This window comes from Macaca mulatta, chromosome 8, assembly GCF_049350105.2.
Source record: "Macaca mulatta isolate MMU2019108-1 chromosome 8, T2T-MMU8v2.0, whole genome shotgun sequence".
Lineage (NCBI taxonomy): Eukaryota > Metazoa > Chordata > Mammalia > Primates > Cercopithecidae > Macaca > Macaca mulatta.
Window position 1 is genome coordinate 155271910 of NC_133413.1, and position 15875 is coordinate 155287784.

At 53.9% G+C, this 15875-nt stretch overlaps 2 protein-coding genes and 1 long non-coding RNA gene across 11 annotated transcripts in view; 1 reads left to right on the forward strand and 2 right to left on the reverse strand.

The window, feature by feature from the left end:
* Nucleotides 1-7464: 7464 nt before the first annotated feature.
* COMMD5 (COMM domain containing 5) overlaps nucleotides 7465-15875 on the reverse strand; it is a 29962-nt gene continuing 21551 nt past the window's right edge. Inside the window, exons 2-4 of one of the 6 annotated variants that reach the window (XM_077942526.1) lie at nucleotides 14723-14775; nucleotides 10582-10856; nucleotides 7465-8688 (exon numbers count right to left, since the gene is read on the reverse strand). In XM_077942526.1, coding sequence (XP_077798652.1) covers nucleotides 7957-8688; nucleotides 10582-10848 — 999 coding nt within the window. In that variant the 5' untranslated portion in view covers nucleotides 10849-10856; nucleotides 14723-14775 and the 3' untranslated portion in view covers nucleotides 7465-7956. 6 annotated transcript variants of the gene reach the window in all.
* Nucleotides 10337-15875, forward strand: part of LOC144330928 (uncharacterized) — a 35324-nt gene continuing 29785 nt past the window's right edge. The window contains exons 1-2 of one of the 2 annotated variants that reach the window (XR_013397632.1): nucleotides 10337-10831; nucleotides 10960-12972. This is a non-coding gene — a long non-coding RNA (uncharacterized LOC144330928). Of the gene's footprint in view, nucleotides 10832-10959; nucleotides 12973-15875 lie in introns of those variants that run through there. The other variant, XR_013397633.1, reaches the window with a different exon arrangement.
* Nucleotides 10891-15875, reverse strand: part of ZNF250 (zinc finger protein 250) — a 49887-nt gene continuing 44902 nt past the window's right edge. Inside the window, exons 8-9 of one of the 3 annotated variants that reach the window (XR_013396820.1) lie at nucleotides 14723-14854; nucleotides 10891-11749 (exon numbers count right to left, since the gene is read on the reverse strand). The gene's annotated coding sequence lies outside the window, so the exon portion shown is untranslated. Of the gene's footprint in view, nucleotides 11750-12331; nucleotides 14855-15875 lie in introns of those variants that run through there. The other 2 variants (XR_013396819.1, XR_013396821.1) reach the window with 2 other exon arrangements.

The window sequence follows — 15875 nt, forward strand, 5'->3', positions numbered from 1 at the left end:
TGCAGTTTGAGTTCACAGGTCCCTGTGAATGAGGAAGCGGCACAAGAAAGGCTCTGCGAGCACTGCTAGACTTAGTAGGTTAAAATAATTTACCTCAACTATTTCCCCTTAAGGATCAATGGCTCACACTGGCTTCAACAATAAGGAAATGCATTAGCTCATGTTGGAGGAGGTCCAGGAGTGCCTAGAATTCCAACTTCACATTAGATCCTTATCTTAGAACTTAACCCAGCCACCCAGGACCAAAGGGCCCAGCCCTATCCCCTTCTTCAGAGAGGCAGGCTGGGCTAGCAGGTACACACCATCACTACTGGTGCGGTTGGCATTCATGGAGCACATATCAGTGCCAGGCACAGAAGCAAGGTGTCACAGCACATGTTCTGAGGTCACACTTGTGTCCCAGGGGCTTGCTGTGTGACCCAGGACATCATTGCCCTCCCTGAAACTCGGAGCCTTATTTGATTATCTGAAAACATGCACTGTGAGAGGGCACTGAGAGGAAGCAATGTAGAAGAACACGTCTCACTGTGCGTGTCAGAGAACGAGCACGCAAGTGAATGCTAGTACAGCCACCCCTGTCCATGCCAGTGTCTCCAGCACACCCGTGTGTGCACAGGCCCTCAGGCTGATGACTGTCTTGTACTGGCGCAGTTGCCCCACTTTTTTTGGGTGGGGGGGAGGGTAGAACGTGGTGAGGAGGAAATACAGACAGTGGAGAAAAAGAAAAAATGGACCAGGCACGGTGACTCACACCTGTAATCCCAGCACTTGGGAGGCCAAGGTGGGTGGATCACGAGGTCAGGAGATCAAGACCATCCTGGCTAACACGGTGAAACCCCATCTCTACTAAAAATACAAAAAAATTAGCCGGGTGCGGTGTGTAGTCCCAGCTACTCAGGAGGCTGAGGCAGGAGAATGGCGTGAACCTGGGAGGTGGAGCTTGCAGTGAGCCGAGATCGCGCCACCGCACTCCAGCCTAGGTGACAGAGCGAGACTCCGTCTCAAAAAATAAAAACGAAAAGGGGATGGAAAGAAGTGGTTGGGAAACACATGGGGAGAAGAACCTGAGAAGAAGGGGTGAGGAGAGGGAGTGGGGAAAGAAGATGGTGGGAAGAAAAGATGTTCGAGCGAAGAACTTGGGGCGAGGGAGTGGGGAAGGAAGAAGGTGGCGAGGGAGTGGGGAAGGAAGAAGGCGGAGTGGGGAAGGAAGAAGGTGGTGAGGGAGTGGGGAAGGAATAAGGTGGTGAGGGAGTGGGGAAGGAAGAAGGTGGCGAGGGAGTGGGGAAGGACGACTCTGGAGAACTTGGGGAGAGGAAGTGGGGGAAAACGATGGTAGGGAAAAGAACTTAAGGAGCTGCAGTAGGGCAGACCAGCAGACCATAGGGCAAAAGGACAGATGGGAGGAGAAGCAGGATCAGGGAGGAGAACCCCAGTTGCTCCACTTTACAGGTCTGGATGTAATTTATGCTGTGGGACAGCTTTCCTTAAAACTCAGCCTGAAACAAAAACTGCCAAGAACTGAGGGTCTGAGATTTTATTCTTTGTAGAAGCTCATGAGAAATCCTGTAGCTACTCCATCTAGGAGGGGACGGCAAGCAGATGACTCACCGCAGTTGTCAGGGCCCTATCAGTTCCCTTTGTCCACCATTCCCATGACGCAGAGGCCCAGCAGGTGCAGGCACAGCTGAGAAACCTGGAGGTGAGGAGTGAGCCTGCTCTGTTGGGAGCTGGGGGGCCGTTACCTCACCCTTCAGGTTTTCTGCTGCCAACGCAACCTTGAGAAGTGGCCCAGGTGGAGCATGGTGGGGTTCTTGGCACATGCAGGAACGTGGAGGGAGGTGTGGCTGATGGCAGGTGGCTTGCAGTAATCTGCTCAAGGCATGATGCTTTTTTGCTGAAATTGAATTTTCATGTGAATCTGCTGCTGAACCCTAATCTAATAGGCTGGGACCTTGTCCATTTGATTTTCTCACACGGCATCTAATTAAGGCTGATATTCACAGGCATGAGGCCAACAGCAAAACCTCAAGCCTGTCTCCACAGTCCTGGTCATTCAGGTATGAAGGAGTTCCAGGGGGAACCTGCTGATTTTTGGTGCCACTGCCAATAATTACACAGAAATATTTGGGCCCCAAAGGCCCCCGTCCCCAGTGAAGGGATACTTTGTGATCCCTTCGTCCCAAACATGTGGCCTAGAGGGACACAGGTCACGCCAGGGCTTGTGACTGCTGGCTTGGGTCATGCCGCACTGGTTAGGCATCATGGCAGGGTCACTGAGAAGTTGCAGCCTCAGCTGCCTAACCTAAGAGCAACTTGGGAATTTGTATCAGGTTGAAACAGGTTGTGCTGGTCCATGTGTTTGCAGGTTCCAGAGCTTTCCCTGGTGGCAAAGGACACAGCAGAGTCCAGGGTGCTTGTGTCCACATGAGTTTCGTCTTTACAGCCTGTGGATGGGGATCTGACCCCTTGGTGGGCCCGAGTGACCACCAGCCGCTGCTGCTTAGCTTAACACGCTGCGAGTGTGTTCCCAGACTACAGTGCTGCTCCCGGGGGCAAAGCCCTGACTGGTGACCTCCCACCTGCCCCTTCAGGGGCTCCTCCTGGTGTGCAAGGGCGATGGTGCTCTCCACAGCCACGAAATCAGTGTCCACTGTAACTGCCTTTTCTCCAGCCACGCCTGCCCACACTGGAACTTCTGTACATGCTGAGTATGTGTGCAACGTCCCTGCCATGGGCTGTGTGGCTGCTGATGAGGGTCTTGGCAGGTAATGTGCTTAGCCAGGTGGTCGCCTTCAGGTCTAGCACAGGCATTGCTTTTTCTCCACTTGAGGCTTTCTGGGCCGCCCAACCATGGGACAAGAGCCAAGGCATCCACATGCACTACCTGCAGCTCCTGTTCCTGGCCTTCCGAACCCTGCTGTCAAAGACTCTGACCCTGCCTCCTCCTGGGCTCTCGTCATCTCCTCTTGGCCACTTCCTGGTTCATGAGCAGGACAAAAGGAGGGGAACATCAGCCATATGGATGGTCCGAAAATTCCAGATTCTGCGCTAACCACAATGCTGTGTTCTTTCCACTAACAGGAACCAGCCAAAAGGGCTGGGGTGCAAGCTTCATGCTGCTTCAGCACCTGGATTCTCTCTGGACTGACATGGTCCTAGATCAGGGTTGGCAAACCGGGCAAACCATTCACAGCCTTTTACATTTCTGAATGGTTGGGGAGAAAATAAGAGACTTGCGACATTTGAAGACTATGTTAAAATCAAATTCGTGCACAGTGTCCCTGGGCTTGGTGATGCCCAGGTGTCTTCGTGGAGCCTCTGGCAGCTTTCCTGTTGCAGCAGTGTTTACCACACCAGCCAGATCACCTTAACTTGGAAAATAACTTCATGCCTTCCAGCCACTGAAGGATTATTTTTTCCTCTCAGCCCTTAGTGGTTTCTTCACCTGAATGTCACAGTACAACTGAGAATAAGGCAGTTGGGTCAGTTCAACAGAAGTAAACCTAAAGTCCAACAATCCAGGTTGGACATTAGCCACGGAGGGGTGGGAGGAGTCCTTGTTTTTTGAGACGGAGTCTCACTCTGTCCCCCAGGCTGGAGTGCAGTGGCGCGATCTCGGCTCACTGCAAGCTTCACCTCCCGGTTCCTACCATTCTCCTGCCTCAGCCTCCTTAGTAGCTGGGACTACAGGTGCCTGCTACCACGCCCAGCTAATTTTTTTTTTTTTTTGTATTTTTTGTAGAGACGGGGTTTCACCGTGTTAGCCAGGATGGTCTCGATCTCCTGACCTCAGGTGATCCGCCCACCTCAGCCTCCCAGAGTGCTGGGATGACAGGTGTGAGTCACCGCGCCCGGCTGAGGAGGAGTCCTCTTCTGGCTGCAGGATGTGGAAACGACACATCATGTCCGTGGGGCAGCTTGTGGAGAGCCAAGGGTGTGAGCACACGAGTTAAAATTTAAGCTGCTGCACAGCTTTGAGATCCGAGTATCACATGGAAGCATCCAGGTGGCCCCGGCGCACAGGCTCTGGTTCTCCTGTGCAGAGGGAGAGGAGGCCAGGCGGCCCCGGCGCACAGGCTGTGGTTCTCCTGTGCAGAGGGAGAGGAGGCCAGGCGGCCCCGGCGCACAGGCTGTGGTTCTCCTGTGCAGAGGGAGAGGAGGCCAGGCGGCCCCGGCGCACAGGCTGTGGTTCTCCTGTGCAGAGGGAGAGGAGGCCAGGCGGCCCCGGCGCACAGGCTGTGGTTCTCCTGTGCAGAGGGAGAGGAGGCCAGGCGGCCCCGGCGCACAGGCTGTGGTTCTCCTGTGCAGTGGGAGAGGAGGCCAGGCGGCCCCGGCGCACAGGCTCTGGTTCTCCTGTGCAGAGGGAGAGGAGGGGCTGCTCGGGGTAGTGCAGGTGCTGGACTATCCCGTGACCTGCTCGCACAATTGTGCAATTTGGCCTTCAGGAACCTCAGCTGAAGAGTTTCCAGGCCAGGCGTGGTGGCTCATGCCTGTAATCCCAGCCCTTTGGGGAGCCAAGGAAGGCTCACATGAGCCCAGGAGTTGGGAGGCTGCAGTGAGCTGTGATCGCACCACTGCACTCCAGCCTGCGGGACAGAGTGAGGCCGTCTCCACAATATATAAATAAATGAAAACATTTTGGGTTTCTGTTTTGGAGACAATAAATTATAACCTAGGTCTGGAATTGCTTTTTATCTCAACTATCAGAATAGTCTTCAATTTATGACACTGAATTGAAACTATTTGGAGCTTTCTGGAAGCTTCACAAAGTGGAGCAGAGCAAGGGCCGGGCCCAGGCCATTTTATAAATCCCCAAGTCCCCAGTGCGTGCAGCTTGACTCAGAGCCCCAGAAATGTTTGCTGAATGAATGAGTGATGCAGCCGGGGAGGTGTCCAGGCTTTGAGCTCAGGACAGTGCCGCAGGAGAGGGAACTCGCCAGCAAGTTTCCACAGAGAGCTTAGGCCAAGAAAACCAAGGAAGTAATTTCCCAGATGCAGACATCTGTTCTCTATGCACGGCCTTGCGCAAACCACGGGGACAAAGATGGACAGAACCAGCCCCTGCCCTGGAGTCCAGGTCCAATGGAGACTGACCATTGACAAGGATGGACAGGTGCTCTGCATTGGAGGGGTCCAGTGGGCTCATGGGGTTGGCCCCAACCATGCCTGGCCTAAGAATGGTTTTTAAATGGGAAAAAAATACTTTGTGACACATGAAATTAAAATTTCATGACTGGGTGCGGTGGCTCATTGCTGTAATACCAGCACTTTGGGAGGCCGAGGTGGGCAGAACACCAGAGCCCAGGAATTCAAGACCAGCCTGGGCAACATGGTGAAACCCCATCTCTCCAAAAAATATGAAAATTAGCCGGGCGTGGTGTGGTGTGCCTGTGAGCCCAGGAGGTTGAGGCTACAGTGAGCCATGATTGTGCCACTGCATTCCAGACTGGATGGCGGGGAGACCTTGTCTCAAAAAAAGGGAAAATTTCAATATCCATTAAAAGAATGTTATTGGAGGCTAGGCTTAGTGGCTCATGCCTGTAATCACAGCACTTTGGGAGGCCAAGGTGGGCGGATCACCTGAGGTCAGGAGTTCAAGACCAGCCTGGCCAACATGGTGAAACCCTGTCTCTACCAAAAATACAAAAATTAGCTGGGCGTGGTGGTAGGCGTCTATAATCCCAGCTGTTTGGGAGGCTGAGGCAGGAGAATTGCTTGAACCTGGGAGGCAGAGGTTGCAGTGAGTCGAGATCGTGCCGTTGCACACCAGCCTGGGCAACAAGAGTGGAACTCCCGTCTCAAAAAAAAGATGGTATTGGAACACAGCCATACCTATTTGCTTATGTATTGTGTGACTGCTTTCAAGCCACCATGGCAGGGTGGACAGAAACTTCATGGCCCACAAAATCGAAAATGTTTACTCTCTTGCCCTTTGTGGGAAGAGTCTGTTCACTGCTGAGCCAGAGGAAGTGGCCTCTAAGTCTGCAGGGATCTCAAGTCCAATTGGATCATGTCTGTCCTGATTAAAACCCCACCGGCCCCTTGCCCCAGCGGAATGACCAAAATCCTGTGTGTGGCCTTGAGGCCAGCTGCTGTCCCTGCACTTGCCCTCTCTGTCCCTCACTCCCCTGCACTCAGGCAGTGCCAGCCCCAGTCCCGGGAATGGCCCACTCCCCTGCCTGTGTCTCACAAGCTGTCTTTTCATGGCTGTGTCTTAGTTTGCCTGGGTCCCTGCTTGAGACAAGCCCAAGGGTTCACAGATGAATTGAGGTAAACACAGATTCCCAATGAGAGACGGTGAGAGGTCAGCCTCAGGACCGAGGGCAGGTCTGTGCTCTGGGCTCCACACAGGCTTTGCAAAGCAGCTGGGAGAAGAAGGATGGGGCTGTCCCTAAAGCTGCTGTCCCTGCAGGGCCAGGGCCGGTGAGTGAGAAAGGCAACATGGTCTCAGCTGCTGCAGCCCCAGCCACATCCACATCTGGGGACGGAGAATGCAGGAAGTGGCTGGTCATATTCCTGACCCGAAGACAGTGGTAGGGACAGTGCCTTTGGGGAGACAGGAGGGCTGTACCTGGAACTCAGTGAGGGTGGGACGAAGTCGAGTGAACGACCAGATGGCAGAAGCCACAAGCATGTGCCTTTTAGAGGGCACCTGGGCCCCTCCCAGAGTCTGCTGACCCCACCCCCAGGTACTCCTCTGCACCCCGACATGTCAGAACTGCCCATGGAGGATGAGGAAGAAATCCAGGCTAGTGGAGGAGACAAACCAAAAACTGCAGACAAGACAAACAGCCAAGCAACCCCAGGCACTCAAAGACAAGGGGAGGTTTCTCGGCAGGGAACAGACCAGACATGGCCAGAAGTGCTCCATGGAGGCAGGGGCAGTCAGCTGGAACCCAGCTGACCGAAAATGGCTTTGCAAAGACTGAGCCCCAAGGCCCCTCCTGGAACACAGTTATGCTGGAAGCTGCAAAGCTGGCTACAACCCCTGCACACACCCGCCCTAGAGGCACCCGGGAGAGGTCCCTGCCACCAAGTCCACCCTGGTGACAGCCTCTCTGCCAGGCTCTAGCCTCCTCCCTTGCCCCCCTCCACACAGCAGCCAGTCACCAGATCATGTCTCTCCTTTGCTGAAACCCTCAAAAGGGCTCCTCTGTCACTCAGAACTGAGCCAAAGTCTTTAAAAGGCCCTAGTGCCCTGACCTCTGTACCCTCCCCAACGTCACCTCCCCCCAGTGATCGCCACCTACTGGGCTGCAGCCAGGCAGGCCTTAAGCACGTTAGGCCTCCCCACGCTGGCCGCCTGTGCACCGTCCTCCTTACCTTGTGCTGCCCCCCTCAGAGCGCTGTGCCCGTCACTCCTTCAAGTCCTCGCTCAGATGTCACACCCTCAAGGAAGGTCACCCCATCAGCACGCAGACTCCACCCTATTTGCTGCATCCCATCCCATCCTCTGACAAGCTATTCCAGTAAATTTTTATTATTTATTTTACAATGTTTCCCCTCCCCTCAGCCCCACTAGAATGTCAGCTCGGTGGGGTCAGGGATTTAAGGCAGAAGAATGAAAATGCCCAACCTAAAATACAAGATCTACAAAAGCACCTGGCTACATGGGGCCAGGCTGAGCAACTGTATGGTGTCTACAAAGGGCCTCAACCTGGCCACATAGCCACGCCCAGCAGCAAAGACAAATGTACAGGGAAAGGGAGGGTGTGAGGTTCAACACCCGCCTAGAGAAACATGTTGTTTACAGCTGCTTTACTTCAAAAAAAGAAAAAAAGGCATAGTTCTCTTTTTCAATTAAACAGAAAACTACATAATTACGTTCAAACACTCTCACTTAAGAGCCTGCCTCATGGCAAGGACAGAGCTGTCCTGGGAAGAGTCAACGGCACTTTGGCACCATCTCAGGTGCCTGTCCAAGCCTGACCTGAATGGGACTGGCCAAGTGAGGGGTCAGTCCTGCAGTCTGCGCTCACACCTCTTCTCCAGATCTGCCATCTCCTTCAGGACCAGAGCCACGCTGTACCGCAGCTCCTGGAATTTGGCTGTGGGGACCTCGAAGCGGTATGCTGACCCATCTGAAAGCTTCAGCTGCATCAGGACGCTGGGCTGCAGGGAGCGAGCCAGGGCACTGGTAGAGATTGCTACATCCACCCGCCACCGAAAGTCAGCAACATGGGGCAGCCAGGCCCCCTGCTGCTGGGCCACGCAATCAAGGAGGGGCCGCTGGCTCCCAAATACCACGCTGGCCAAGTCCCCGACCAGGTCTTGGGGGATGCAGAGCTCCTGGAGCTGGTCCCTGAAGGTGTCAGGCTTCAGGCTGGCGGGGGGCAGACGGAGGGCTTGCTGGAGCAGCGTGTGCATGCCTGCCAACAGGGCACCCAGCCGCTCCTCCGGCAGGTCGGCGCTGACCCGAAGACGCTGCACAGCCTCTCGGCAGTCCTCCCCCTGCAGGCTGCTGACCACAAGCTTCAGCAATTTTCTGAACGTGCTCCTGTCTAGGTCACCTAGTAGTCGGGCCATTGCTGCCACCTCTGGAGGAAGCTGGGCCCCCAAGAAACTCACTCGGCCACTGTGACTATCACTAGGATGATGCAGGTACGGAGCTGCAGCCCCCACAGCAGACATTGCTGCTGCTTCTTCCTTGATCAGCCAGCCCAGGAGGTCGGTCCCAGATGCAGATGCCTAGAGTGGGGCAGGGGGAGAGGACCAGTGACTCTCACGTCCTTTGGGCCAGCGAGTGAGGGTTGATAGGGTCCCCATCATCAGGATGCTGACAGTGTGAACTACCAATGACAGTCAGTGCTGGGGAGGTGGCCCTGGGAGCAGGTGGCAGAGGGGTCCATGACAGTCCCAGGAGGAGCAAAGGCCTCCCAGAGGAAGTGACATCTAAGGCATGAAGGGCAAGCAGGAATTGGCAGAGAAGTGGCGGAGCAGGGAGGAGGACCAGGAAACAGCACAAGTTCTCCAAGTAAGTTAACAGATGAAAGAATGAACTAGGGGAAAGGTCCAGGGAACATAGGGACACAGGCAGCTGGCGCACTGAGACCATTTAACTATTCAAACTTGAATCCTTCACAACAGCGGGCAAGAAGAAATAGCATTTTCACCTGACAGGGAGATAAGGCTCTAGGCCAGGTGCAGTGGCTCAAGCCTGAAATCTCAGCACTTTGTGAGGGTGAGGCCAGCGGATTGCTTGAGCCCAGGAGTTGGAGACCAACCTGGGCATCAGAGCAAGGCCCCGTTTCTACAAAAAATTTTAAAAACCAGCCAGGCATGGTGGTGCACGTCTGTAGTCCCAGCTACTCAGAAGGCTGAGGACAGAGGATCCCTTGGGCCCAGGAGGTCGTGGCTGCAGTGAGGCGAAATCGAGCCACTGCACTCCAGCCTGGACAACAGAGCGAGATGCTGTGAGGAAGGAAGCACGGAAGGAAGGGAGGGAGAGGGGGGAGGGAGGGAGGAAGAAAAGAAAAGTAAAAAGAAATCAAAGCTGTAAACACAGCTGCCAAAATCAAGGACTGGAGCCTAGACCTGTCTATTCAGAAGTCCCAGCGGTTTCCACCACAGCCCTCAAGCCCCGGGCTGGAGGCGCGGAGCAACGGGTGGCAACAGAGGCAAGTGCCGCATCTAAAGAGGGTGCCGACGCACCTGATGGGGCAGCGCAGCAGCACAAGCACCTGTTCACCTCAGCACAACAGGGGCTGGAGCAGAGCTTGGCGGGGCACAGCTCCTGTCCTCAAGGCACTTGTCAGGCCACTGCACAGCGCTGGGGGAGCCCAGGGAGCTCCTCAGGGGCTTCACGGCGCCTCTATTCTCCCTGAAAGTCAACGACCACCCACTGGCAACTCCTTCACCACCCCGCCAGCACGAGCAGCGCCTTCCCACTCCAAAGGGCCATCCGGGAAGGCCTCCGAGCTGCCCGCTTCCGGTCACGCGGCTTGGCAGGCCGGGTTCGCACCCCGACTCCGTACCCGCGTCTCTGATGGGGGCGCGGGGGCCTTGGTGCACAGAGTCGAGCGCCCGTCGCCGCCCCCACGGTTCAGGCTCAACCTACCGGCGGGCGCTCCTCCGCGGAAAAACCCCACAGTATGGAGAGCTCCCGGGACACAGCGGCGAAGCAGCCTTTCCTAGGCCCGCACCCCCAGCCCGGGAGGGAGACTCCACCCGCTCCACCCGCTCCACCCCACGCTCCCGCGGTCCCAGTCGCCCCCAGCACCTGGTGCCGGCGATCCCCAGCTGATGCAGCCAAAAGCGGGCCTGGTCCCCGGAAGCGCCCCAAGGGCCACTTCCGGGTCGCTCTAGGAAAGCAGCAAGGACCCCGAGGGGCGGAGCCGAGGCCGCGCCAGGCCCTGCCCCCTCCCCGCCCGGGTGAGTCGGGGGTCGCCGCGGCGGGGTCCCAGGCCTGGCCTTAGACGTTTTTTTTTTTCTTCCCCCGAGGAAAAGGGAAACAGAAGGCGGTGTTTTGTTTCCGTTTCTGAGGTAGAAACTGCAGCCTGGGCCCGCGTCTCCCTCCCAGCTCGCGCAGAGGAGGGTAAAGCGGGAGACGCCTCCCGTGGTCGGGGTCAGAATTCCAGTCACCTGAGGCTGAGGCGCTCGCTGGCTTTCGTCGGCTCCGGGTGGGCGGCGGGGAACGGGACCTTGCGGATCAGCGCGGAGCGGAGCCGATCGGGCGTCCCTGTCCCGCGTGCACGGTCTGCGCCGCCAGGGTTTTGAGAGCTGCCCCGTTTCCCCTCCGGTCGGGTGGCGGCCGGCGCGGGTGACTCCGTTCCGCCTTGGGCTGCTCTGTTGGGCCCTAGTGCAGGAGCTTGGTCCGAAACAATGGCCTCCCGTACGTTTATTTAACATGTATTTTACTATAGTGGAAAATAATGTGCCAAAATCATTGAATTGTATAAAATGGGTGAATTTATATGGTATGTGAATTATAGCCCAATAAAACTTTTTTTTTTTTTTTAGACTGAAAAGAAGGGAAACAACCTAATTAAATGGGCAGAAGATTTGAGTGGACATCAAGGAAGATACAAAGTGAGTAATGGGTACTTGAAGCCTTCAGCATCGTTGGCTATTAGAGAAATGCGAATTGAAGCCACAGGGAGGTACCATTTCATACCATTAGAAGGGTTATAATAAAAATGACAGGCTGGGCGCGGTGGCTCCCGCCTGTAACACCAGCACTTTGGGAGGCCGAGGCGGGCAGCCAGATCTCAGGAGAACTCTATCATGAACACATAACTTAAGGGTATGGCAGTGAACCATTCCTGAAAGGCCACCCCCGCGATCTGATCACCTCCCACCAGGCCCCACCTCCAGCACTGGGGATTACCTTTCAGCATGAGATTTGGGCGGGGACACAGATGCAAACCACATCAGCCATACAATGGAATAGTGTTCCGTAACAAATAGGAGTGGAGACTGGGTGTGGTGGCTCATGCCTATAATCCCAGTACTTTATGAGGACTAGGTGGGAGGACCACTTGAGGCTAGTAGTTCAAGACCAGCCTGGGCGACGTATCAAGGCTTCATTTTTACAAAAATTTTTAAAAAACCAGATGTGGTGGTGTGCACCTATAGCAGGGGTCCCCAACCCTCAGGCTATGGACCACTACAGTTCAGTGGCCTGTTAGGAACTGGCCTCACAGCAGGAGGTGAGGGCAGGCTATAGGCCCAGCTACTTGAGAGGCAGAGTGAAGACCGCTTGAGTCCAGGAATTTGAGACCAGCCTGGGGAACATGGCAAGACTCCATTTCTAAAACAAAACAAAACAAATCAAGTCTAAAAACCATGCTGAGGGAGGATTGTTTAAAGGGAATGGATCTGGGAAGTTTAGAAAGAGACTGCATCTGGAAGGTGTTATTTCCCTTTAAAATATCTGAAGCAAAAATGTGAAGTGCTATCATTTGTGAGGTCAGAGCAGTGGTTACATGGCAGACCCACCCCCTCCAGAAGTGAGGAGAGCCAGGAACCTGGGGGTGAGTTTTGGAGACAGTTCCCACCCAAAGGCCAGAGTGCCTGGAGAACTCTCATCCTATTGTAGCAGGACGACCTGCAGACAGAACTTCTCAGACACCGGGTTAAAGAAGGAAGGGGTTTTATTGGGCCGGGAGCTTCAGCAGACTTGTGTCTGAAGAGCCAAGCTCCTTGAAAAAGAAATTATTGGCCCTTTTAAGGGCTTACAACTCTAAAGGGTCCACGTGAAAGGGTTATTATGATAGATCGGGCAAGCGTGGAGAACGTGACTGGAGGCTACATGCATCAACTAACAGAACAGAAAGTTTTACAGTGCTTTCTTATGCAATGTCTGGAATTTACAGATAACACAAACAGTTCAGGTTAGAGGTTGATATTATTATTATATTATTTTTAACCACCAGGGCTGGGTGATCGTGCCAAGGTCATCTGGCTATTTATCTTCTGTTTCTTTCTATCTTTTTGTTTTTTCCCTCTTCTCCTGTCTTTTAAACTAGTCAAGACAGGGGGAGAGGAGGGCAGCATGAGAAGTGGTGGTCTCCTTCCTTACTATGATCAACATTTGTAAGTTAATTTAGCTTGAAACAATTTCAAGCTTAGATAAAAGGTTGCATGAATAGTGCACCTTCCCAGAGACCCCCATTCAAGGGTCACCAGGTGTCCCTGCAATGTCTCTGAAGGAAAACACCCTGTTGCCTGGCAAGAGTGGTGTCATCTTGAAGCAAAATCACTGTGGTGGCCGATGTTAGACTCCTGCGTACCAAGGTCTTCACACAAGGCCTGTAGCGTTGATAACCCCTCAGAAAGATGCTTACCTAACTTCCCCAGCAGTCAGGAATTCTGCAAGAAAGTCTGAGGCATCACCAGCTGCACGTTTTTACCAAAAATCTTGCTATATAAAGGATGCTTTCTGGAGGGCAGGTGCAGGGATCCACTGTCTTGTGGCTGCCCGAGATACTACTTCTGTTCATAAGTCTCTATTAAATGTTTCTTTCCGAGAAACTGCATTTGTCAGCCTCTTTTTTCAACCTCTCAGCTCCCTCGGCCTTTGGGGGTAGGTTCGTGTGACCTGCTCACTGCGGAGCTGTCCCTCAGAGCATGAGGACTTAGCCGAGGGTCACGAGTTGCACTCACTTGTCCTATTTCTTGTCTCCTTCAATCTAGAACAGCCTTTCCATCCCCTGGACTTTCAGGACCCTGAAGTTTAATGTTTATATGCAGTCCTTATGGAAAATGTTTCTCAAATTATCATCATTCTCTTGGTCAGAGCAGTGACAGAGCCTGCCCAGATTCAAGAAGACATTGCTCCTGCTGTCAACAGGAGGGATGCCAAAGAACCTGTGGCATCCTCAGTCAGCCGCAGCAGATACCGTGGTGGTAACTCGGGGAAGAAGCACCAACACTTGCGAAAGCCAGGTGTCTCCAGGGCCTGAGGCTCAGGATATTTACACAGTGTCAAAACATCACCATGCAGTGTAATTATTATTAATTACAAAAGGGAATAAGGTAGCTTCACAGGAGACAAACCAGGCAAACAGCACCCTGGCCAAATGATCTAAGATAAAACATTAATGCATAAACTAATGCCATTCTCCAACTGTCAGCTGTGGTGGGAAGACATCACTGCACAGCTGCCCGAGACACTTCCACCCAAACTTCTCTCTGCTGGGTGTCAAGCTTGAAGCCATCTGATGGCTCCTCCATCTTCCTGGTTACCTCACTATTTTCTATCCCAGGCATTTCTCTGAACAAGACGTTTGCATCCTTAATCCTATCTTGACGTCTTCTTCTTGGAGGACCCAGACCAACATAAATGAGCCAAAAGCAGCTTGAGAAAACCAGTGATCAGACGGACATTTGGGACTGGCCCACCCACCTTCTGCAGGTGAAGAGGGTACTGTTCTGATTAGGAGGTGGGGCACTGACAGTCCCTGGCACAAGGTGAGGCTCCACTACTAAGCTTTCCCTTGTGACCTGGGAAAATGTCTCAGCAGAAAGGAGTCCGTGCAAGGGGCAATGATGCAGGCATTTGAAAGGTGCAAGGATGGCTGGATCCTGGAGCAAGGCTGCACCGCCTGCAGCAGAGAATAGAACACTTGTCTATGGGACCTCAAATGGCCCTGCATCCACACACGCTTCCAGTATGAGCTGAGCTCTGTCAGGCCTCCCCAGGCGTGACGTCAGGCAGCCCAGCAGCATCCATCAGAATGTGGCAAGGGCATGGCCAGGATGGTATCCATGCAGGGCCAGAGTGCCAGAGTGAGATGAGGGAGCAGGCAGCCCAGCCCACGTGCCTCCCTCAGCTCAAGCCTATGGCTGTACATGGCACACGTGATGTGCAGCTCAAGTCTATAGCTGCAGTGGGTTCCTGCGTGGCTGACGGAGGGTGATTTGTAGATGGATGGGCTCAGTGCATGGCACATGTGAAATAGGCAGCAGCAGCTGTATTACTGCCACTCTCAAGGGTGGGAAGGAAAACCTTCCCAGGGGGCAGAACTGCAGGCAGCATGCCCGGCCACCCCATGTCTGCAAACAGAAGTGGCCTGAGGTGAGAATGCCCAGACTTCTGGGCAGCCTTGTGTCCCCACCTTCTGTGGGGGCCAGAAGGAAAAGGAGCCTGCAGACGAGGTCTGGGTTGAAGCAGTGGTGAACACACAGGAGGGCACAGAGTGGGAAGGTGTTCGCACATATCTGCCCACCAAGGCATCCAGCACATGAGGCACTGAGCAGCCAAGCAGACGAAATCACTCACCGGTGGACACCAGTCCTCACCGCCAGCCACTCTGGAGCGTGAAAGGGGTGACCCTGGTGACAAAAATGAAGATTCCATATGGAAGACCTCCTTCACCCTGGGTCTCATGTTGCCGGGCGCAGTGGTTCATGCCTGTAATTCCAGCACATTGGGAGGCCGAGGCAGGAGGAGGAGCATGAACTCCCTTACCAGGGCCTGCCTGGCAGCTGCCACCTCTGGATGTCCAAATTGTCCATAACAGGGTGGACGCCATCATGCCCTTTCTATCCTGGAAAGGCTGGCCGTTTGTTCTCACACGAATGGACGCCTATTTCAGGTACCAGCTGGCCTTTCCTACAGAGCCTCAGCTCACACCACTGCCTGGGGCTTAGGTTGCTTCATTCAGAGGCATGAATCCTCACACAGCAGCATCCTAGTGGGACCCACTGGTACCTGTATTGTAGCAGCCAGCCTCACGCAACTCTGCACTGGCCTTCTAGAGGCTCAGCTGAAGCAGCAGTGTGGAGAAGATGCTCTGAAAGGATGGCACCATCCTTTGGGATGCCATGCATTAATTTGGATACTTTTTATGGTACTGTGCTCCCAACAGAAAGAACACATGAGTCTGGGAAACAGATTTGAAGCAGGAGTGGCCCAACTCACCCAAACTCTCCCATAGCCTACTGGGAGATTTTGTGTTTCCTCTCTACATGGTTCTGGACTTTGTAGGGTTGGAGGTCCAGTGCCCCAGGAGCACACAACAAGGATCCTACTGAATAAGCTACAGCTGCTGCAAGGACGTTTGAGCTTCTCAAACCCAGGGACCTACCAGGTCTGCTGTGTTGATAGTTGTAATTTTAGATAAGTAATGAACAGAAGAGAACAGTTCAGCCCTGAGACCAATTCCAGTGATGAAGACTGTAGCTAATCCAACTAACCACTTCCTTCTGAGTTTCTTTTCAGGAAGAAAGACCCATGGGAACCAGGGTTTTCTGAATTGATAAGAATTAGAACTGGCTGGGTGTGGTGGCTTACACCTGAAATCCCAGCACTTTCGGAGGCTGAGGCAGGAGGATGGCTTGAGTCCAGGAGTTTGAGACCAGCCTGAGCAACATGGCAAAACCCTGTGTCTACAAAAAATACAAAAAATTAGCCAGGCATGGTGGCACATGCC